A 24,797-nucleotide genomic window follows, 5' to 3' on the forward strand; every position below is an offset into this window, starting at 1 on the left:
TTTATTCGGACAAAAAAACAAAAACATGCAATAATGGTATTTAAGCCATCACAAATGTAAGATCTATACAGAAAAAAAGAAAAAGAAAAGCACAGCTGATACTGGTTCCAAGTAGGTGTTGACATAGAGCTGACTCGAATTTCCAAGGCACAAGTTCATGGATCTCTTTTTCCCTCCTTCCTCGAGCTTCTACAATTATTTCAAAACGTAAGAACGCGTAGATTAGGTTAATTATCATTATGTTTCAACACCAAAAAAAAAAAATATGAATATGATGGCATTTAAAATGTACTTTTTAACATAAAAAAAATTTCAACCATGAATTTAAAAGTTTATATCTGTATTTAATTAAATAAATCAAGAATTATTTATTCAACTAAAAACTTTATTCTTAATTAGTTAGACTCATAATTCAAATTATAAACTCAATAAAATTCAATATTTTTTTATAATTTTATATTTAGCTATATGATAAAAAAAATGTTAGCAAAACTGAGAATTTAATAAATATTAAGATATTTGTTTAAAATTATGATAAACATACAAATATTAAACTGAAACAAATCACATTGTCCAACTAAAAATTAATAAAATATTAAATGATAAAATTAAAAATATATATATAAATAAAATTTAAGTGTGAAGGATTTAATTGAAAAAATAACTAATAAAAAAAACAAATAAAAGATTTTAAAAAAAAAGTAATGGCTTGCGGGCTTGGGGCAGTCCACGCCTCTGGGTTTATTTATTTTATTTTTCTGTTTTTTATGAGATAAACAATATTTTTTTAAAAAACAATAGCAAGCAATGCGGATTATAGGTTGCTATAATGTCAGGGCAGGGGTGTTTTACGCGTAACAATTCATTTTCAAGCATTTGTTTTTTAACTATAAAGCACCATAAAGACCCAAATAAATCCATTATGCCATCAAATATCCCAAAACACAATCCAAAAACAGCAAATCAACTTGGAACCTACGAACATCCTAAGATCATATCTATTTTTTCAGGCCATTTAAAGATGAAATAATAGCTTAAAAGACTTATTCTCATCGAATGACACCCTTAAATATCAGAATTGATCATTTTGAATGTGTTTACTTTTATTTTTACTGTTTGAGAGTGAAAACTTAAAAGAAAAAAATATTATAATCAATTGATCCTGTCGAGTTTTGTTAATTCTATGCTATCATGTTCCTTAAGTTCAAGTTTCATGTGTCCAGCATGTTAGACATGTCATATTTTAACACAAAATCAAGAAAGATTATAAAAGAAGAAGAAGAAGCCAAAATAGAAAGAAATAAGGGGAAAAGAAAAATAAAAAAGGAAGAAAGAAAACGCTATCAAGATTTTTGGGGATAAAGTCCGCCCAACCTTTTTTCTCTCTGTTTTTTTGAAAGAGGCAGGTTTTCGATAAATAACATATTGCTTGATTTATTCACCCAAGCAGCCAGGCCAAATCATTTGCTCAGCTGGGTAGATGATCTTTTACATCGTGAGAAACTAGAGCTCTGTAGCATTATCTGTTCCTTTTTTCTTAAGAAGTCGACGCTGACATGATCGCTGTGTTGCAGGACCAGTTTGTGTACTTTGTTGGCGAGGGTGTCCTGTGCATGTTGTGCTTAGTTGCTGCAATAAAACAAGTGTTTTTTTCGCTGGAGCTGATCCAGCTGCTTTTTTTTTTTTTTTTTTGAATCCAGACTTTGAGATCTTTTGTCTAAGCCATGCTTAGCCTTTTCGTGTCCAAACCATGCAGGTCCAGTACTCATGAATCTCAAAAAAGAAGTTAAGCTGCAATGTCACGAGAACAAAACTATCTCCATCTTCAACACTTGTACAGGACATTTTCCCATGAAAAATAAAAGTTACTGGAGCATTCAGATCTGGTTCTGTTTTTTAAAACAAGGGGACATCATGGGCAACCAATTTGATGCCAAGATCATATCCAGGGCCACAGCATAGCACTAGCAATAAATCTAGTTATCAGCTAGTGTATAATCATTGAAAACGCAGCTCATAGCTTAGGGAAGAGAATTTGTTGAAAATCGGAGTAAAATATAGAAAAATTGAGATCCAACGTATATAGAAAATATACATTCATATGCATACTTCTTTATGGCCTCTATTGACACGAGCTTAGAAATTTCATATCGGGCACAACAATTTCAGGGTTTTGGCCAAATTTATCAGTATTTTGTCCCCAGTGCGTTTAACTTGTGCGCAGCATCAGGTATTTGCCAAAAGTAGAATCACAGACGAGAAACAATGTACAGATAATGTGTAGGTATAAAAAGCTACCAATTGAGACAAAGGCAACTCCATCTACCAAGGTATTGAATGTAGCATCTAGATTGCGAAGACATTCAGCAAGTAGGAACAGTATCATTACACAATTAATAAATGAATTTCTGCAGGCAATTCATGGATCAAACTTGAAATTTCATATTCCATGAGAACTCGTTAGATTGCTCTTTGTTTTTAACAATGTGAAAAGAACAAGATAATTCCTAGTATCTAAAGATACAACCTATGATGGTAACTGCAAGTAATAATATTAAACCATATCCTGTGAAATTGTAAGGCTCAGAAATTTACACCAGTTGAATTATGGTTGAAGCAGAAACACTACTATGTGATATATTAATTACGTGAGAAATAAATTCAATCCTGGTCAGTTCCAGCACCAAGGCCCAATACTACGTAGAGACTGCATCAGCATCATGGGCATTGTAGTAGCATTACAGAAATTCTGTAGCATACCTCGGGCCAGTCTTCAGAGCTGAAATATCTTTACAGTTCTTTTCAAGACTTCAGTTTGTTATCTCCATTTTGTGGGAGGCCTGGGATTTTTTGAAGATCACTGCCAGAGGTGGAAACTATAGAAGTAACCATCTGGGTTGGTTTGGCAGTTGGTGGAACAGCTTTAGCAACCCCGTTGCTAAAGGGCCCTCGTTGACTCCCAGTTCCAGTTCTGGTATTTCCTATACCATTGCTGAGTCGGTCTTTTTGATTCCCTAACTCAGTTCTGGCTAATGATGAACACTTTGTTTCTGTTGAAATTTAAATCTTGTCATTATTTCACTAATCAGAATAGCGTAGATCACAACAACTGAGAATTTGAAATCCATGTCACCTTACAATGGAGCAACTAAAGACAGCCCTTGCAAGTTGCAGTAAGAAAACTTAAAACAATCACAATTGATTGAGTGGAAAATGAGAATCATGCAACAAGTGGTATATGTAATTACAGTAGCTGATTGTAGTTAATGCACATACACAAGAGTACACTCCAATGGTTTGATCTTCCTGTTCCAACTATGGAGGTCCTCAGTTCAAACTTCAAAGCCAATGGACAATGATTGTACGGGTGGAAGAGGGCTATTTCCCAATGTGTAACCCTAGGACCAATGTGCCTCCTAATGTAGAAATTCTAGTAAATGCAACTTTCTGATTGCAAAGAGATAATTTGTCTAGTATACACTATTAGAAAACAACTATTTCCAACTTCAATTAGGGCAATATAATATCAAACTACACAAACAAAAGGAGTTAAAAGGCAATGTTTGTTTCAGGGAAAAAGTTTAATAAAATTGCATATTGGCAATACATATTAGGACATACTAGCCTCTTATCATTAAACGTGAGTTTATCATCTCAAAATACCAGACCTGGCAGTTTCCATCTCTAGAACCATTAGTGTAAAAAATCAGAGAAAGGAAAGAGAAACTTGCCTTTTATTTCCCCGAATGTGATGAGCCTATTAAGGCAATCTCGAAACTTCGTTAAAACAATTCTTTCTTGCTCTGCATGAGCCTCTGCCATGCCTTGTCCACAAGGCAGCTGTGAAGAAGTGTTGCAGCCACGGCCCATCAACCCATTGGGGGAAGCAGCAGCCATAAGCATTGTATCTTGTTCATCGCACATCAATTCCAAGGTCCCAGGAGACATTGGTCTTCCTTTTGGCATATCAGCACCATCCGAGCTGGAATCATCAGGACCTACTTTATCAGCATGGTTTGCACTAGAACAATCATTAGCAACAATTTTATCAGCATCAGATTCCTTGTGGCTCTGCAACCTTTCATGAGCAGACGAAGCAAGCAAAGTTTCTCTTTGATCTTCTACTTGCTTTTCCATTGAATTTCTTTGGTCTGGGCATACAAAAATATTGAAGGAGGCCCATTCATTAGATATTGGTTGTAATACTCACATTTTATTTTTTTTAACATTTAAATAATGAAAAGGAACGCCCATTTGTCAGATCAGATATAGTTCTACTTAATTCACTCTTTATCTTTCGAGAAGAGAAAAGGAAAGGCTACAGAGCATAAAAATATTTACAATGGATAAGTAGTTGGGTGTCTTCTTATATCTATTTAGTTAGCGGAGCTTAGTATACCATAAAAAAATTGCAAATAGTAAAAAATATGAAGCTGACTTCTTGTCAGATGGTGGAGGAAATGTGATAAATCACATAAAGTCCCCGTCCTCTTCCTCTAGGAAACAAATGTCTTGAAAATCTCGGACAGGGGTTCATGTATCACAAGCTAACCCTGAGAGCATAGTCAGCTCAGAGAGATAAAGCAAACCAAACTGGACCTAGAAATGATAGATAATCTAATCAGTTCAGAAAATATGCAGTCAAAAGAAACTTAGCTGGCATGGCTGCAAGCATCTCAGAAAGCTCTTGGAGGCCAAGAAGGGATGCAAAATGGGAATGACACTTATTACATGGAATATCAAGTGGAATGCAGACATGGAAGATGATATTTTGTTGCAAGTGGATAATGGAGACCCCTGTATGAAAGTGAGGGGGTTCTAGTTTTAAAGAGAGCGAGATCCAGGATGTTATATCACTGACTTGTTAGAGAAAGCTCAGAAAGCTAAAAACATGTGGCATTTCTATATTTCTTTTCTGCACTTATCGTTTTAAGAAATAATGAGCAGCCACTTGATGTTTAAATTCTGAAGGGTAGGACAATCTCCAAATTCCCCAGTTTAGTGGGACTATCAATCTCATAACAAATTTCCTTTCCTCTTCCCAAACCAAGAAGCAAAAACCATCTTCTGGAACCTAGCAAGCTTCCTCTCTTCCCAGGCCAGCTCAGTTCGACATTTATGCAAATCATGAACTCTCAATAGCTTCATAGAGAAGGAAACATGTACTGAATGCTGAAATTTATATCATATTGATGTTTTTGGAATGGCTAAATTATTCGTATAAAGCTTCACATAAGCCTCCCAATGATAAAATGCTTTCGCTTGTTCCACAATACATGCAAGCATTGTTGACAAAATCATGAGTTGACTTGTAAAATCATATAATTTTACAAGTCAACATGTATATAACGTGCAAATTCGGTAAACCCGGTCCAATTTTATAAGTTTACTAAATTTGTGATATGAATCAAGTCAGGTCTGAATTTGACCTTAAAATGTCTGCTGACCAGTTTTGCGAGATTGGACATATCTCTCAATCCATACATCGGATCAAGCTAAGATTTTACAGGGAAAAACTAGACACATGAAACTATATTGTGGTAAATTTTCAGGTCCAATGGAATTCGGGAACGTATTATTCCAGAGGGTCGAAGTTACTAGACGAATCTTGTCAAATCTGTCAAACTAGAACTTCGTGTACTATTCGGAACATATTGGAGCTACAAGTGGAATGTTGTTGCAATTCAAGTTGAGCTGGAAACTAGACATCTCAAGCTTTCCCACCATATATAGTAGGCCCAATAATTCATCCAAACAAATGAGAACAACGTGTTTGAAATCAGGACTAAAATCTGCCAAGAATGTACGAAAATTGAAGATTCAAGCTACATGAAGGAATTTTAGCATGAAGACTTTGTTTTTGTTATTCTATTCTATTTATTTATTTATTTAAAGTTCAATAATTATTTTTATTTTAGGCTTGTTCTAACGCATTAGACATTGTCAAGGGATTTATTTCATTATTAGACTTATCTTAGTTAATTAGTAATTTAGGCTCATTAGCTTGCAACCCAAAAGAGATCCATCATGACTTGTTGTGATGGGAAGTTGTCATTAGGTTCTTATGTACTTTCTACCATTCAATGATTCCCCCTTATATTTAGGAAGTTTTGTTCCGAGACATTTTATTTCTATGTCATTAATTTCTTGATTTATATTGTCTATCTCTCTCATTTTATTTAGATCACTAATTGATTATAATGTTGATGACTCTCTTCATCAAAATTTAATTCAATTTAATTTCTTGGCTGAAATTGTCGATATATAATTAGTTAAAAAAATTTAATTTTGATTCTACGATCCGAGTTTACATTGTATTTTCCATGTCATGTCAAAAAAATATTTTTGACAACCTTGCATGTAAGTAATGCAGAGTACAGGTACCCATGGATGCTACAATTAAGGAGTTGTAGGATCATCATGAAACCCATTCCTTGTCCAATTAACTTTCTTTCTAGTAATGCATATAAGCAACCGGCATATCCAAACTCACCCATGCAAATGTTCTGCATTCTACACTTAGCAAACGTCAGCCAAATTAAGGCATGCACTTGTTAGAACAAGTCAGGAGTTGGAAAACATGATCAAGAGTTGTAATAGATAAACCATGACAAACAATTTTGAGCTATTCTGATATTTTCATCAAAGATATATGGCCATAGGCAGTCATTCAGGCATGCAAATGAAGAGATGCAATATAGAAGCATAATGAAAAGTTGTGCTTAAACATTCTGGACCAGAAAAAACTTTGTCTTGGACATATATGAGCATCATTATACCTGAAAATGTCTTGGCAGCTTCTCCGGACAGAACCACCAAAACTGAGCAAAGTTCTTTTAAGTCTTGTGGTTGGATGATGTCTGCCAAGAGAGACCTGCAATCATGACATGAAGGTTAGTTTTGAAGACAAGAAAATTGGTACTGTTTTCATGAAGACAGCCACTATACCTGTATGTGATTTTTGAAGGGCCCAATATTGTAGCGTTCCCCGCACGAGCAACGGGATAGGAGGGCAATGAAGAGGAGGGTGCAGGAGGCCTGGTATGGCTTCCCTGATGAACACAAAAATCACACAGTAACACTGTCATGTGTTGTGAAACCAGGCCCAAATAAGATGATGTGGTGATAAATCAACGGATCTAACAAACAGCAATGTGGATGTATTTTGCAAATGTGAACCATGATACAGAAGACTGGCAAAGAAGCAAGTTTTATGATAACATCTTTCTTCTTCTTTCTGATTTGACTCCACAAATACTAGCTTATTTTATGCATCAAATTGTAAACAGCTAAGATCAGGTAGCTTTAAAAAATCATAGTTGCAATAAAAAAAATTATCTTTGAAATCAAATTAAACAAATATGCTAAGAGGACATTTACCTGTTGAAAATGTCCAAGCCTGTCAATTGATGGATCCTTGACTGTCTGCCCAAAGAAAAGCTCCTGACCTTTTCTCTTCCTAGATACTGGAGGGGAAGCATAACCAGATGATCCAATAGCGCCTGTTATTGCAGCATTTGCAGCCTGTTGAATATATGCCATGTTGTTGCCGTGGTCACCATGAAAGAGTGCCTGTCTCTCTTCACTTCCTTCAAAGTTCTTGCAGTCCATGCATTTACAATTTTCAGAACAAAGAATATTGGCTTGGAAACATTCACAGTACTTTTTGAGACATCCAGATTTCTTGCAGTGGCATCCCTTATTGTGCTTTACAAACACCAATCCATCCCCAGTTTCTTCCTGCAATTGTTTCCAACCATTTCATATGATGGTCAACAACACCAGAAAACAGTGTTATCTAATAAAAAAAAGAACTCAATTGAATTCCAAGCAAAGGTAATTCTTTAAATTCAACAGTAACTAACAAGCAAGAAGAAATTAATTATTACCTATGTGTCTATCATAATGGTGTTGTGCTAATTTTCTAAATGAATAAATTCCACATACATAAAAAGAAACACCACATTACAAAGTTCAGCATATGAGGATTTATTTCAGATAAAATTCATAGGAAAAAGATTTGATATCTACTGAATATTTTGATAGAAGAAAATTTTATTAATAATGAAAAAAGAACAGGATAACAAAATAAAGAATAAGTCATCCATCAAAACGGAGAATGGGAAACGAAGTGAGAGAATATAAGAGCCCTACAATCTCTTCCAATGTCATGAGCCCTTCTGTCTCTTCGAATGTCAAAATTTGAACCCCCAGTTATTTTCCCACTGTCCAAGACTTGATTATTTGGTATTACATACTGAAAAGTCATTCAAGGCAAAAGGAAAATGACAAAAGGAATATTATTTTGTTAATATTGAAAATCATGTCACATCTCAAGTAGTGATAACACCTTCATGCACAACAAGGGAAAAAGACAACCACCACTCAAAATCTTCACAATAAAAAATACAACCTAACTATAGCTTCAGAAACAAAAATTGTCATTTAAATTCCATCAAAAAATGGGAAAGAGCTCTGGTTCCAAAAAGAAGAGAAGGAAAAACAAAGGTAAAGAAATGGCTATACATGACAAAGACTCCCTTGTGAAGTAAATGTTGAGAATACCATAACAATTGTTTCTATTTTTTGAACTAAATTAAAACAAAAGGAAACAACATCATGATTTGATATTGGTTAATAAACTTCATAAAAGCATTCAGCTGAAAAGCAGTCTACATAGGCATAACCAACATACCCGACTATCCCGTGTTCCATGTGGGCTGCTAGCAATTTTTGGCCTGAATGCATTTGGATTACGCTCTAAAGTAGCTTCAACAGCTTCCCGCCTGGCAGCCTCATTTTCAACATTGTTATAACAATTAACACAATTGCACCCATCACAGTATGTTCCAGAGGCAAAACACTCACAGTAACTGCTCCAGACATGAAAAAAGTTATATATCAGCAAATATCTTGTACCAACCACTGCAGAACAAGAATTGACATAAAATTCCCAGAAATCCAGGAAAGTCAAAGCAAACCCGAAACCCATTATACAGAATGCTAGGATATCGCGCAACTGAAACACAGAAAGCAGGCACTGTATGTTTAAAATGATTTAAGCAAGCTTCCTAGGCATTGTTTAAATGTATGAAAATCATTTCAAGCATATGGCACGAGACGAGCAGTGCCAGACCTTCAGTGTTGCACTTAAAACGTGTACTTCCTGGATATAGGAGTGGAAAAGGAATTCAATTGTTTCTTTTTATGTTGAAATAAAACTCTATAACAAATCGACACATGTAACTCCATTTTTTAAATTCTTAAATAGAAAAGCAAACAAGCACTAAATCCTAAGACCAAATAAGTAGAGTACCAAAATGTATTTGAATTAAATTTCATCAGAAAAGAAACAGTAAAACTGACTCTAAAGCATAACTCAATATCATCACACTGATGAAACATTACTACGACAATAATGTACTTACAGCTTTAAGCACCGTGAGTGTTTACAGTTACACTGTCTTTGCTTCTTTGGAGTACCATCTTTCAATTCAGTGTTCGGTATTGGTATTGATTTTGGTGATTCTGGTTTCCTGAACATGGGGGGGAGCATTCTTAGACTCTTAGGAAAGAAATGAATGGATGAAAATTTGAAAGAATGTCATAATGGCAAACCAATTGTGTGTCTTGATCAATGCAGAGTTTCAAACAATGAAAACAGTTGCAAAGTAACTAATTTCGTGTCTGTCTCTACCAAAACTTCTCTAAACTTCATGTTTAGGGCAATTATTCACCAAATGCATCTCAGTTTGAAAATAAACGCACCAAAATATCTTCATCAATAGGAAAGGGAAAACAACTAACCCAGCGAGGAATCACATTTACAAGACTGTCTCTTTTTTTCATTATTCAATGGGAAAAAAGAGTTCCTTTCTTTTAAGAAAACTAAGCAAGCAAATTATCTCCTGGGAAAAAATTTAAAAACCTCCACAAAAACGAAAAATTTTTATGGTTTCTAATTCATTACCAACAATTGAAGCAAAAAAAAAAATGAAAAATCCAAAATTGAATTAATGAGAGAAAGAGCAGTGATAAGAACCCTCCAAAATTCGCAAATATGAAAACTTTGCAAGTCCAAAATCAAAACTTTCAAACAAAAATTTCAATTAAGCCCACAGATTGGTAAAATTCCATAACGAATTATTCCAAGAAAAATGCAAATTTAGAAACCTGCACAGCAAAAGCTACACATACCATCTCAGAAAGCAATTTTTTTTTTCAAAAATTACAAATTGTAACTTACACAGCCCTGACTGGCTGCTGCTGCTGCTGCGTCTGCTGTTGCGGTACCACTTGTATCTCAGCCACCTGTGGCTGCAGTTGCAGTTGGGATTGTGGGTGGGGCTGGGGCTGGGGCTGGGGCTGGCTCTGGCTCTGGCTCTGCGCAGCCGCCGGGGAAACCAAGAGAGGCGGCTTCTGCAGTGGCGACGGCTGCGATTGAGGATGGTCAGGAAGTACACCCTGTGTAAAATCGAGCTGTCTGGCTAGCTTCTTGGTCTGAAAATATGCATTCTCCGATTGCTGCTGCTGCTTTTTTGGAGGGAATTCGCTTCCCTCACTTTCCCCCATCTATATTCAATTTTTCCCCAAATCACTACTTCCCAGATTCTTTAACAAAAAAAAATAATGAATCCACAGAATTTCCCTCTCAATAATTACACCAATTCGAAAAATCCTCAAACCTTCAGATCCAAAAACATGAAAATAAATAATCCAGAAAACACAATTACTTAACGAATGTGAAATTAATCAGCTCAAAATAAATCCCAACAGGAAATTTAAACCAAAACTGGACAAAAAAGAGAATTACTGATAACTTTGATCCAAAACCGAAGAGAGGGGGGGCTAGAGAGAGAGCGAAAAGGCGCGGTTTTGAGTGTAATTATTATATATAAAAAAAAAAGTTACTGTAGGTTAGCAAAGGAGTGTTTTTGTTTTGTGCTCTGCTTTCGTTTTTGGTTTTGGTTTGGCTGGCGGTGTTGTTCTTCTCTTCTTCTTTTTCTTCTTCTTCTTCTCTCGTTTCGAGTGTCTCTCCTCCCTCTCTCTCAAGTGATTTTGAAATTCAATTTTCTTCTTTATTCAATGGTTGGATTTCCGTTTTGTTTCTAATCTGACGGTTTTCTTGAATTCGATGATCTGACGGTCATATTTCATAGATAGAGAATCAGGTATCGTTGTTTCGCCGTTTGATTAACTATCCTCTAAAATTTCAACATTAATGGTGTGACTCCATTTGTCTAATGGGATAGTGTACACTGTGGTGCGGGTTGCGAAGAGTTTACAAGTCCCAACCCACGGATTCATGCCACGTAGGGAAAAGGTTAGTTGGCAGCGTGTTATTGGATGGTTGGGTTATGAGTTAAAAGAGGAGGGAATTTTTTTAGTGGGTTCTTCACTTCTTCTTACTCCGTGAAAAGTGAAAATAAAATATAAAATTGGCGCTAAACTGTTGACTTGGAGTTAGTGTTGGAGATAAGGTAAAGTTTTAAGATTTGGTGACAGATTTCCCAAGTAAATCTCAGCACTACAAGGAAACTAATGGATGGTCAAGATCTATTCTAGACACAGAGGAATATGAGCACGTGATTGTAACTAAAACGAGAAAAAAAATACAAGGGGAAGACATTGTCTGACACTAAATATTTCTCAGCTAAAATAGGCAACTTCTTCACCTTTGCAAATGTTCTTCCATTTCATAAATCAAATTATTTTATATGATAAAATCGGCTTCAGAAATACCCACCCAGCATCGAGTTTCATTTATTTTCTTGTCTAATTCTTGATTTGTAATATAATTATTAAACTTGACTTGGTATAAGATTCAAACTGCCAAAAAAAAATTTAACAAAAATATAAGCTATATAAAATCAAATTTTAATTAAATTATATATTAATCCGCGGAAATGATTATGTCAAATCAGATTTAACTTTTTGATAAACTTTTTTATCAGATGGACTGGGCTAAGAAGCACCATGTTGAATCCGAGTCAACACACGATGTCCTGTGTTCAATAAGTGTTCATAAATCGACCATTTGAAAACAAAACAAAAGGAACCTGTATTTTGTGTTTCACTAAAAAACATGAATCCACGGGTCTTATCAGCATTTGAAAAAGAAACACCGAGTTGGAAAATTCTCTTGCGAAAGAGATGCTCGTGACATCCAAATTCAAATATAAAGTGATTGCCAATAAGATTCCTACAACCATCCTTCCATTCTCAAGTAATCAGAGTCGGGAACCATGGGTCACGGCCGCATGCTAAATTGTAACGGGTCGATTTTCATACGAGCAGCTAAAGTTCAGTTTTAGTGCCAAAAGTGATACAGACAGAGCAACACTGGTTCCAAGTTCTTCTTCTTCTTATTATTATTATTATTATTTTCTTTCTTTTTGGAAAGAAGAAAAGGAAAGAAAAACTTGAAGACCGGCGTTCATGCACCATTACTAAAAGAACCTTTAATAAACGAAAATCAAACAATAACGATAATAGTCAGAAAACCTATTTAAGTTTTGAGCTGTGCAATAACATCCATCCTCACCCAGCGAAGAGCACAGAACTACCAACGAAAATCAAACAATAACGATGAACTATGCAAACTCCATAGCCTCACTTCTTTCAATACACATCTCTCATTCTGCCTCGCCCAACACGATGCCGATCATCTCGCCACCCCTGCTCCATGTACATGTTATGAACTCTTTTGGTGGTGCTAATTGGGGATCTGCTCCTGTCTCTCCCTTCACGGCCCCATCTCCCACGTTGAGGAAGTGAAGGCGGAGGTAGAGGTGGAGAGGGTGGTTGTCTCTCAAACCCTTTCCTTTCATGGAAAAAGCTATCCCTTCCATGGTCATTATGACCCCAATCCATTGGCATTGGCCTGTCAAATTTGTTCCTCCCCCTGTATTCATCATCTGCATAATCAGATCGATCTCTCCGCATTTCATGGTCAGAGAACCGGGCCCCTTGCCTGGGAGGTGGACCACCAGACCCATAATCTCTGGGTCTGTCTCTGGCCCAATCTCGAGGAGGAGACCTATAGCCATTCATAGTCCTGCCTGGAGAGAGATCCAATGAAGGACCAGGAAAGTGTCTTGGAGGAGCATGCAGAGGTGGGGGGCCAGGATAACCCCGCCGAGGACTCCCTCCAGATCTATAGCGAGGCCTCTTGCAATGGTTACAGAAATCTCTCCTTGCAAAGTTCAGGTTGCCACATCTGAAAGGGAAAAATGACATAAGATTTGAAGATGCTCCATCTGCATGGTATCATAAGAAACATGCTTAAACAAAATCAACCGTTAAAAGGTAAAACCCTTTCCTTCTATCATTTGCATACAATTAGGAAGTGATATTAAGACGGAGGAGATAACCAACTTCAAGTCTTATTCAACTCAAATTTAATGACCCAAAAGTTCCAGAATCAGGTACCAAGAAAAGACAAAAAAGGGTATGGAGGAATGGAGAGTGAAACTATACAATAAAAAACTATGAAATATGAACTTACAAAGCATCGGTGCAGATCCAGTCACCTTCCCTTGGGCGTACATTTGGATTATTCCTACCCATGCCCTCCCCTCTATGAGATCCTGGACCAAGTCCAGGCCCATCAAAACCTCTTCCTCGAGCATAAGGGGGTGAAGAATCTTGAAATCTACCATGATACTTCCTGTTGCTAAAATCACGACCTCGAGATGGCCCCACTGAATTATCAAAATCAGAATTGTATCTGTGATCTGCATCCTTACGACGTACAGGAGAACCAGAACCTGCACGAAGCCTATATCCTGGAAAAAAGCCAGCGAAGTCTAAAGATGAGCAAGCCCTAAAACAAGGGAGAAATTTTGTTAGTGCAAAGTAGAAATGCTAGCTGTAGATTTGACCCAAAAACTGTGAAATAACCAATCCAACAAAATAGCAATGACATCAATCATCAGTCAGGGCATTTCCCCATAAAAAGTGGGTATAGATACCAAGTGTGGAAGAGTAAGGCATTCACATGATAATGGCCTATTGCTGTCTCTCCAAATGATAGCACCCGTTACAATGAATACAACTGGAGCAGCACATAAGTAAAACCAAAACCAGTTACTTGAAATCACAAAAATCTACATACATGACCAACAAGTCCATTTTTTCCTACTTTAACAGGTCATGTCCTCCCATTTCATCACCCAGAGCATCCTTAAAGATATGTTTCTAACCTAAGTACTGAACTAACAGCACCAAATCAATTTATCAGGATCAGCCTTAACTTCACAATAGCAATGGGAATGAAACTTGGTTGATATGTGAAGCCCAACACAGACCACCATAACCCAAGCACAAGTATGTCCCGATAACTTCATTCAAAAACAAGCTTCAAGGGCAGCAAGACCAACAAGCATTCCACCAGTAGAAGACAGCAAGGTTCACAGTAGCTTAATAATTCACAAATTAAGTGGCAACCAATTTAATCCGATTATCTTCACAACCAACTGTGAATTATTAGAAATAATGTAACATTATATATTCCATGCAACCACAGTACCCAATAGTTTAAAGCAACATGGTGGACAGGAGCCATAACTATCTTCCTGAACCCACAAGGTACTTTGTCATGTCCAATATGCACCGTCTGTACTCACCCCGAACAGCCAGTGAAACTAAATTGGAAATCAGAACCCAATAGAGACCACCCAAGATTTTAAAGAGGTATGCAGCAACATCCCAGACTAGACCCATTAAACAACAACAAATAACAAAGACCTAAACAGCACAGCAGAGACTAGAAAAATGGGATGATAGTGGGATTCCACAATTCTTATGGACTTAAGACTTGATATAACAACACTGAAAAGTAGAATTCCTTAGTAGCTACTAAGAACCACTCAACTTAACCCGATTCAACCATCCAAATGTTGAAGAGTACATTACAATAATGAAAAGCCCAATCAAGCCACTGGTTCTCACAACAATAATTCCAACACAAATACAAACACCTTCTGGAATTTACCAGGTACCAGCAATTTAACACCAACTTAAAAATTGCAAACAAACAGAACCAGCGCCAAATACCCATCAGCTAGCTGCAAAAATGCCACGTGTCAAAACAAAGCCTACACACTTGATCACACCCCAAACATGCCACCCTTTTTGTTGCTTGCCATGTAAAATCAAGGTTACAATTGCACTTGAGAATAGTGGGTATTCCAAAGCCACTCACAGGCAATGTTTGCATCTCAGTTACCCTTGAGAGAAAAGTCCTTGTAAAATGCAATATTTGTTTTCCCGATGCTATACCAAACCATAACACGTAGTTCCCTAACATCCCTGCACGTACACAAAAATGGCTTTCCAGCAAAATGACACAGCATTCAAAAGTTCCCATACCACTCAAAATAATGATAGTTGCATTTCCCATGAATATACTAGCCATAATACAGGAACCAAATCCCCAGGGATCATGATCCAAGAGTGCACTCACACCAACATGCCTTCCTTGAGACCAAGTTAATGTAGGCAAGCTGTAACACACAACAGCAAAATTTACTTGCAATTCAACACTCATATGGTAGTAGATCCACAAGCTCAACATGAAATGCAATGATTAGGGGGGGGGGGGACACAGATCCCATCTGACCAAAAGAAGTGAATAATATGATATTATATCTGAAAATTTTATAAATATAACAAAATATCAAATGTTGACAAGAAGTCACTGCACATATTCTAAGTGAAAAGGCAAAAATCAGGAAAATAAATCACATCAAATGAGGAGAAATATAAACCATAAAGTGTTACAAGAAGCATTTCAATAACAAATAGTACAGCAAGGCATTCAAAGAAAATTGAAATAAGGAAGTTGATTAAACTTTCCCCGTTAAGCATGACCATATATGGCACAGCCTCTCAAACAACTGTAGAAGAAAAATAAATCTAAAATTTAAAAAAAAAAACACACACACACATTTTCATGGGCATGCCATGGATCCTGGTAAAGCTCAACCACGCATTCATGTTTAAAGGTTCCTTTCAGCTATAAATGTTAATGACGAATACTGGTAATAGAACACAATTAAGTCTCATAAACACACTCCCACACCCCAGTTCATATTCAGTAAAAAGTGAAGGTATATGTAGCAGTAATTTTCATGGTTTAAGAATGCAATATCATGCTTAGATATAGAGATCCCCACATCAGGAAACCTATCTTGAGTAGCAGCTGAAATTTCAAAAGTCTCCAACATATCCTCGATATTTTCAATGATCTATCTAACCTCTGAAAAGTTAAATGTGATTAAGACATTCACTTACAGGATTAGATGTCCATTCGTTAAATTAGAAACAACATTCACATATGTATAGTAAAGAAAGAATGAGATGATAACAATGAGGTATATAGTAGAAACAAAAGGTCAATATGCGTTGTTCTTTAACTTTTGATGCATAGAAAAGTCAAAACCATGTTTGGTTGGAGATAACTTTCGACTTGAATCAAAAATCTGTTACATAATTGAGTCAATTTATTTATTTAGTCAAAAGTTAAAACTTTTAACTTATAGATTGTAGCTTAGACTACATATATTATTCAAAAAAGTTGATTTAAGTCATTTTCACCAAATATATTTCTAACAAAAAATCATTTTAACTTATTTTTATCATCAATTATTTATGAAAAACAACTTTTGGATTATAACTCAATTTCAAAAATCATAATTAAAAAGTCATGTCAAACATACTATTAATCATCCTACTTGAATCTTCAAATATTGCAAAAATACTCAGCGTTCCCATTTTAATGCTTAAAACTTTTATCATATGCTAGAAGGAAATGTTTAACCATACCCAAAGCTATTATCCACGGTAAGTTTCCCATACTTCAATTATTTGGCAGCTTGACATCAAACTGTCAAATGATTTCCACTATCAGCTTTTATGAAGGCAACTAACGAAGCAATACATGATTACAAAACCATTATTTGGAAATATATATATATATATATATAATAAAATAAAATTAAGAACGAAACAAGGAGAGTGAAAGAGAAATGAAAAGCACCACGGGATAACTAAGATATATCCAAAAAGTTGCTCACTTACACTAACATGTTCTCATTCTTTGAGATAAAAGCTAGGTTCCATAGAAAAAGCCTTCCAGTGAATTAATATTAGTCCCACTATCAATCATAGAAGAATTCACACATAATTAAAGTTGTTTTCCGTAAATAAAAAAAATAAAAAGCGCAGATTACAACCTTAAATAACAATAGCAATTTCATTAATGTCATGAATTTTATTATTTTTCTGAAAGTGCCTCTTCAAATCACTCTTTAGTCCAATTCTTCAAACGTAATTCATAAAATAATCAAGTAACAAAAGAAAACATAGCTTTCGATACACTAGGTCAAGAACTTTAATAAATCTACAAATAAAAATATCACCGGAAGAATTAATCAGCTGTATCATTATATTATGACTCAAATAACTCTACTACTTCGATCTAGATTTCATGATAAAAAAAAATTCGTATATGCGCATCTTAATTAAAATATGAAGAGATACAAAAAATAAGTAAACAAACTAAAATTAAGAAAAAAGAGACGAACCAGGATCATCAGAGTATCGTTCGGGGCGAGAATAGGATGGGGGTTTACGGAGGAACTCTCCAGGCTCGTAATCGCTACCACCTGTGAGGCCTCCACCTCCAGCGCCATCACCGCCGTCTCTAACGGATGGACGTACAACGAGGCTGCTAAGGAGAGGCTGGTGATGCTGTGTCGTTTGGTCCCTGTCTCTGGACCCCATCGTTTTGTCGCTCTACTCTTTCTGTTTGAAGTAGTAACTGATAAGCAAGCGCGTCCATAAATATGTGCGTCGGGTAATTTGTTTGTTTTGTTTTTGTCTTGGGTTGGTCTTTCAAAGGTGATTTTTGTTGCTTTGTCAGCCTCTTATTGTTTTACATTTTGTAGCAAATTACTTGTTTACGTGTCACCACTTCATTGTGGGTTAAACATAACCCAGAAAAAAATAAAAAGCTAAATATCTGGCGATTTTTTTAAAGTATTTTTATTTAAAAATATATTAAAATAATATTTTTTTTTTATTTTTTAATATATAAATACAGCCTAATCAAGGCTGAGAATGTATTTAAAAATGCTTTGTTTTTGCTTTTGAATGCTTTTTTTTAATATTTTTAGTTTTAAAAAATATTAGATTGATGTTTTTTAATATATTTTTTATGATTTTAATATTATAATATAAAAAAATTAAAAAAATTATTTTAATAATTTTAAAAAAATATATCTTAAAAAACACTATAAACCATAATCTTAAACACTTATTAAATCCAAACAAATTAACATTAAAACTTTTTAACTTGATTTTTTATTTAATTTAGATTTAAAATTTAGAAGTATGGAAGTTATCATTATATAATATAATTAATTTAATCAGTTTAAAATAGCTTAGATAATTATTAAAAAATTACAAAGAAAAAATTAAAAGGAAAAAACTAAATTAAAAAAACATATCTTATCTGACTCTTTACCATGCTTATTTTTTAAATTTGTTTTAACATATTTTAGTTAATTTTATTAATCTAAAAACAATAATCAATAATAAAAATCTATAATAAAAAAAATTTCTAACTTTTTATCTGCATAAGTTTAAAATTAAATATATAGGATTTGTCTCTCTTGATGAATGATGAATCATGGAAATGCCCCGTATTTAAGTGAAATTACTATTTTGCCCTCAGACTTCGAAATTACGATTAAGCCACTGATTGTGCACCTGCACTGTTTACCCGGCGTGTGTGTCATGCACCGCCACTTTCCGTGTCTCGACATCGATTCTAACAAGGTGCTGGCGCATCGAACGACCCACCACCGAGCTCTCATTCTCGTCCGTTAATGGTCGTGTATATCACAACCAACCAGGGAGGGAGATCAGCGGAGATGAAGCTCGTTCTTGCTTTTACCTGCTACTAATGGCGATGTTGACGACGGGGACTCCTCGAGTTTTGGTCGGAGTGAAGGCACATCTTTCGATGGTGGTATCGAGGCGTATGCTGGTCGGACATAGGAGAAACGGTAGCAAGAAGAGAGAAAGAGACATGGATTACGCTCAGGTGTGGCGTGGTGGATCCATGAGCTCATGTGGTTTGACAATTCAATCGTGGTTGATATGATCCAACGATCCAGATCTAAATGATTCTAAATTGAACCTACGATTGTGATCTATTTGGGTTTTGATTGGGTGTGGGCGAGCTTAGATTGGTTTACTAAATCAACAGCTAGGATGTAAAATTATTTGAATAATGAAGAAAAATACCACTTTATTATTATATATGAATAATAATAAAAATTAGAGTTTGAATAATGAATAATCTTATTATATATTAATAATTTATGAATCTGATCCAAATTAATATATATATATATATATATCTCTTTAAAATTAGTAGAGAAAATAATCCTCAGTATTAAATTTAATGCATGTTATTTAAAAAATTATACAATATCTATAGTGGGATTTCATATTATTTTGAAAAAAATAATTATAGTTATTTCATAGAAAATAGATAACCAAGATTTATATCGTTATTAATTTTAAAATTTTTAAAAATTAATTAAAATACAAATAAACTGATTCAAACAACATAATTAATAAAAAAACTTAAATTAAACAACAATCTTATTAAGCTATTATATTACTGGATCAACTAATAGGTCATTGGTTGTATTACAATATAAATTTATTTTACAATATATGAAAAATAAACAAGATATTATAGGGTGGTAAATGCATAATTTTTAGAACCTACAAGTACCAAGTTTAAAAGCCTCAAGAGTAGCAATTTTTTTTATTTTTAACTAGATCAGTAATTGACCACCGATTCAACTGGTGGGATCTATTGGACTAGTTTCAGTCTTTGATGTCAACCTGACCTGGCCAAATGGTTGGGTCATCAAGTTTCCAGTTAATACGCCGGAATAGTCGGAGTTTAATAATACTAGCCACACGGACTTATGAAATAAAGAAAAAACTAAAAAAGAAAATAGTTTTTAGTTCTAATTAAAAATATTCTTGTCAAAATATCAATTTTGATTGGATTTTTTTCTTTTAATGTTTGTTTCTCTCTTCAAAGTAAACTCATGTACAAAATAATAGTCGTTGTTCTTAAAGTAGCATAAAATTTCTTCAATACATGACTTAAATGGTGGGAAAGGGCTTATTCAACCTGTTGAATTCAAGTTTCATCATTAATTGCTTAAAAAAGTGATATATTTACATTAAATTAATATCATTCGTAAAAATATTATAAGTTTAGTTTCGATATAAAAGCGTGGTGTGTAACCTTTGAAATACATGTAAGTGTGAGATTAATCTCATTTATGTTGGGATAAATGGTTTTTATATTTGTACTTTCAATTCTCAAAATTAATTTATAATTATTTTAAATTAGAGTTGATGAAATAATTTAAATTGATGTGTTAATACAACTATAATAGCCCAGGGCTATTTATGCTAGTATATAACCTGTTAAAAAAAAAAAGACAACTTTACTCAGTATAATTATGGCTTTTACAGTGGAAAAAACTATGATATAAATTATGAAGGTACAGATTAAAATGACACACACGATTCAGAAACTAGCAATATAGCTCAAGCTTTGCTATGCATTATATATATTTTTTATTTAGAAAAATATCAGATAAACAGATTATTTCAATGTGTTTTTTATATATAAAAATTAAATGTATAAATAAAAAAATTTATGCAATGATCTAATGAAAAATTTATATAAAAAAAATTATAACTAAATCGATAATCATCTATTTAAAATAACAAAAACAAATCGTTAACAATAACCAAAAGACAAATTGAAAAAAATTAAGAGATGAATGTAAATTAAGATATTCAATCACACATAATGAGATATTTATTCGATTGTGTTTATTAAATTTATTTATTTAAATCAATAAAAGATAAATCCACACAAAAAAAAAATTGTGACCTAAAATATAAACAAAAATGAAACTAATTAAATAAACCTACACCCTAGAAACAAATATCATGCAAGGGCAAACATATCAAAAATATTATTTAAAAATTGAATTATTTTTTTTTTTAAATAAATTTCATTGGTATAAAACAAAAAAAAAAGATAAATAGAATAATATCTTGAAAAAACAAACTCAAACAAAAACAATTAAAAAAACTTATATTCAAAAAATAAGTGCAAATTAAGTATGTGGCCTAGATCATGAGACTAAAATAAACCCATAGAAAATAAATTGAAGATAATTACAAAACCAATATTATATATAAAAAAAATTAACGTGGAACAATAAGATCACATAAAGTCGAATACCCAATAAATCAAATATCGAAAGATAAAACTAAAAAAAAAATTAATAACATAAAAGGATCTTAAAAATTTAAGGGTGGGTGTGAGGAATTATGATTGAATGACTAAATTGAAAAAAAAAAAAACTTCTATAAAATGAGTAAAAACAAAATAAAAAATGAAAAGAACAAAGATTGAAATTGAAAAATCAAAAACAAAAAAGGACAATTATGCACTTTATCTAGCATGAGAGAGAAAAGAAAAAAATAACCACTGATAAAATTTCGACAATCATACATTGTTACACACCATACCATATGGAATAAGACATTGTGGCGTAAACAAAGAGATGTCAAAAGGTCAAGTTTGGTCACTGGGTGGCATCAAAAGCGTCACCTAAATGTTGCGGACGTCATCCACTCGCTAGCGCGTTCTTAGCATACTTTAGCAACCTTTTCGATTAAAAATTAAAAAATCAATGTGAAAATACTAAAGTACCCCTGATAACCTTGGTGATTACCCTAATAAATCCATGTGCAAGTACAACAATACTCCTGAATACAAACCTTATTTTTTGTCTTTTCTAAGGTCAAATACTTGTTTTAATTATACATGAAGAATGGAAAAAAAAAAAAAACTCTTGTATAGCAACTATGTTAGACCTAAGTGCTTGAATTTGACAATTATATGGAAATGATGAAAATACCCATACATACAGCCTTGTTTTTGTTGAAATATAAGGATAATTTTGTATTTGAACTATTTCAATAAAAAAAAATAAAAATGAAGCCCCTCAACACATGTACATTGCTTCCCTTTAGAGGCATGATTGTATATTTGCTGTTTATTAATTTTTAAAAAGGATAACAATAGCCCCCAACCCAAAGATTAAAATTTTATCCTCTAAAGGATAAATGAGTATTTATATTACAACCAAAAAAACTCTGAACGAATTATTTTGTTTCAAATCATTCTTTTAATACAAAATATATTTTATGAAAAAGACAATCACACTTCTAATTGTATTCCTAGTAAATTTTTTTAGCAAGGATAATTTTATCATTACATTGCTTTAATTTAAAATAATTTGTGTCTAGATAAACAAACGTGAGGGACAATAACCCCTTTTAATTATTGTTATAAAGAGTCTAAACAGTTTTTTTCACATGGTAATATTATTCACGCCTTTGGTGTATTTGGATTTTGGACCAAATCTTTCTTTGTAAAACTAGCAATTCAAGAAATTGCTTTTATTTTATTTTCATGTAGAATGTCCAATGCAGTTTATTGAGATCATTAAGCTTGAAAATATGGGCTATCGGGAGGACATGCTCATGCTAACTTAATAGTGAACTAAACAATTGTTTCTTGTAATTTCTTTTAACAAGAGTATGAGGTACATAACTTATTTATTTCTAGCATTGGCTTTTACTTGGTCAGTAGGAGCTATGATGGATCCATTTTCCATTGGCCTGTGGGGATAATGTTGATATCTCAAATAGAATTTTTTTTTTTTTTTTTTTACTGTTAAATTAGTCAACAACTTCTTTATTTATTGTGTACATAATTTTCTATTCAAGGAATTTGGATAATTGATCTTTAAAGGTTTTAAGCGTGTTTAGAAGTGTGATTGTAGTTGTTTTTAAAATATTTTTTACTTTGAAATATATTCAAATAATATATTTTTTTTATTATTTTTAACATTAATATATCAAAATAATATAAAAATACTGAAAAAATATTAATTTAAAATTAAAAAAATAAAAAATTATATATTTTTTAAAATACTTTTAAAATATAAAAACAAATAAAAACTCACGGACCGTTAAAAAAGTTGACTGATGAGGAGTTTCAAGTGCAGATACCATCAAGGGGTCCTGAAATTGGAGAGGTTTTTTTTTTTTTTGAGAAAAAAGTGAGTAGATGAAGAAATATTGCATATCAATACAAGTTATTCAACAGATTCAAGAAGTAACTTTTGATGAAATTTTTTTATCTAGAAAGTGGATAATTCATTGTATCTCAATTAATATTGTTCATGGGTGTAAAATTTTATTATTAATACGCTTTAACAGTGAAAATATTATATTATGTTTACTTTTATATCTCATTTCATATAATTATGTGGAAAATTTCTCTTATGATAATAATAAATAATGATAAAAAAATATCTGTGCATATCAAAATGTAAAAGAATATCATATAAATAGAAAAACATGTTTGATTCGAACATGATTTTTATTTTGCTATTTTTCTCCAAATAGAAAAAAGTATAATATGAACATATTTTTCTGTTCCTAAGTTAGAAAAACGTTCTATTTTTTTAAAAAATAAATATGTTTTCTAGTTTTATATTAGAGAAGAAAAAAAAAGAAAAAAAAAGAAGAAAACTGAAAAAAATAAAATTGTTTTATGTTACTTAACACACCCTTACACTCGCATATTTTTTTTTTTTAGAAGTAGAAGATATTTGCTTGAGTAGGTGTTCCCTAAGATAAAGTAATATTTTTTCACCATATGCATTGCCTTGCAATATAGATCCAGTTTTATGTGCATAAATCTATTTTGTTTTTTGAATGGTCATTGTTCTATTTCAAAATTTATTATATAAATTTTAAAAAAAAGTTTTTATTTTTTAATTTATGATTTAAAGTCTATTATTATATATACTTTTTACTCAAGAGAAGAAAGTTGTGTTTTTTTTAATTTAAAATAATTTTTTTTTATTTAAATATTCCAGCTTGAAAGGAGAAAATAATACATTTCTAATATGATTAAGAAAACTTTTTGAAATGACATTTTAAACATTATTATTTATAACATGTATAAATTACTTCAACATAAACTGTTTTTTAACTTTTAATGTGAGATATTAAAACATCAAATATTTTTTTTATAAGTTTTTTAGATTGATCCGACTCTTGATTATGTTAACCATGGACCAGGTTTAATAACTATAATTTTTAAAGAAAAATTGATAAAATAACTATAATTTTTAAAGAAAAATTGATAAAAATACTCAAAAACATATAATACTAAACAAGTTGAATATGAGTTATGAGAATATTTATTTTTGTGTTTTAAAAGTAATTTTTTTTTAAAAAATTATATTTTTAAATTTTTTTTAAAATTTTTAGATTATTTTAACATGCTAATATTAAATATAAATTTTAAAAAAATAAAAAAATTATTTTAATATATTTTAAATAAAAAATTATTTTAAAACACTTTCTTATTAAAATATCATAACGTATAGAAGACGACGACTCATTGAACTATTCACAACCAGGGACGTGCATAACCGGGCAACTTTCCTAACTTCCATCAAACCAGCTGACACTGACAGTCTGCCTTACTTGAAACGACTAGATTACCCCAGAATACCTCCATCCACCTTCGCCACGTGTCACGATGAAAGCTGCAGTCGTGCTGCATGAATATTTGCTTCAAATGATTCCTCGTC

At 32.9% G+C, this 24,797-nt stretch overlaps 2 protein-coding genes across 9 annotated transcripts; both read right to left on the reverse strand.

Annotated features, from left to right (window-relative positions):
* Positions 1-2,422: 2,422 nt before the first annotated feature.
* On the reverse strand, positions 2,423-11,169 carry LOC118051652 (protein tesmin/TSO1-like CXC 5). Of its 2 annotated transcripts, XM_035062367.2 has the most exons (9): positions 10,814-11,169; positions 10,247-10,685; positions 9,429-9,536; positions 8,696-8,873; positions 7,381-7,740; positions 6,949-7,052; positions 6,780-6,874; positions 3,732-4,151; positions 2,423-3,050 (listed from the first exon to the last, which is right to left on the reverse strand). In XM_035062367.2, the coding sequence occupies exons 2-9, from the start codon at positions 10,570-10,572 to the stop codon at positions 2,803-2,805; spliced, it is 1,839 nt and encodes a 612-aa protein (XP_034918258.1). In that variant the 5' UTR covers positions 10,573-10,685; positions 10,814-11,169; the 3' UTR covers positions 2,423-2,802. The 2 variants fall into 2 exon arrangements, with proteins under 2 accessions (XP_034918258.1, XP_034918257.1); XM_035062366.2 differs by having other exon boundaries at positions 10,247-11,169.
* A 1,266-nt stretch (positions 11,170-12,435) lies between these two features.
* Positions 12,436-17,873, reverse strand: LOC118051650 (uncharacterized). Of its 7 annotated transcripts, none has more exons than XM_035062358.2 (4): positions 17,589-17,731; positions 15,373-15,506; positions 13,508-13,787; positions 12,436-13,219 (listed from the first exon to the last, which is right to left on the reverse strand). In XM_035062358.2, exons 2-4 carry the CDS (start codon positions 15,416-15,418, stop codon positions 12,622-12,624), a joined length of 924 nt encoding a protein of 307 aa, XP_034918249.1. In that variant the 5' UTR covers positions 15,419-15,506; positions 17,589-17,731; the 3' UTR covers positions 12,436-12,621. The 7 variants fall into 7 exon arrangements, with proteins under 7 accessions (XP_034918249.1, XP_034918250.1, XP_034918251.1 ...); XM_035062359.2 differs by having other exon boundaries at positions 13,508-13,825; positions 14,000-15,506; positions 17,589-17,606; XM_035062360.2 differs by having other exon boundaries at positions 13,974-15,506; positions 17,589-17,606.
* Between the last annotated feature and the right edge of the window lie 6,924 nt (positions 17,874-24,797).

This window comes from Populus alba, chromosome 18 (genome assembly GCF_005239225.2).
Source record: "Populus alba chromosome 18, ASM523922v2, whole genome shotgun sequence".
In the NCBI taxonomy this organism is placed as follows: domain Eukaryota; kingdom Viridiplantae; phylum Streptophyta; class Magnoliopsida; order Malpighiales; family Salicaceae; genus Populus; species Populus alba.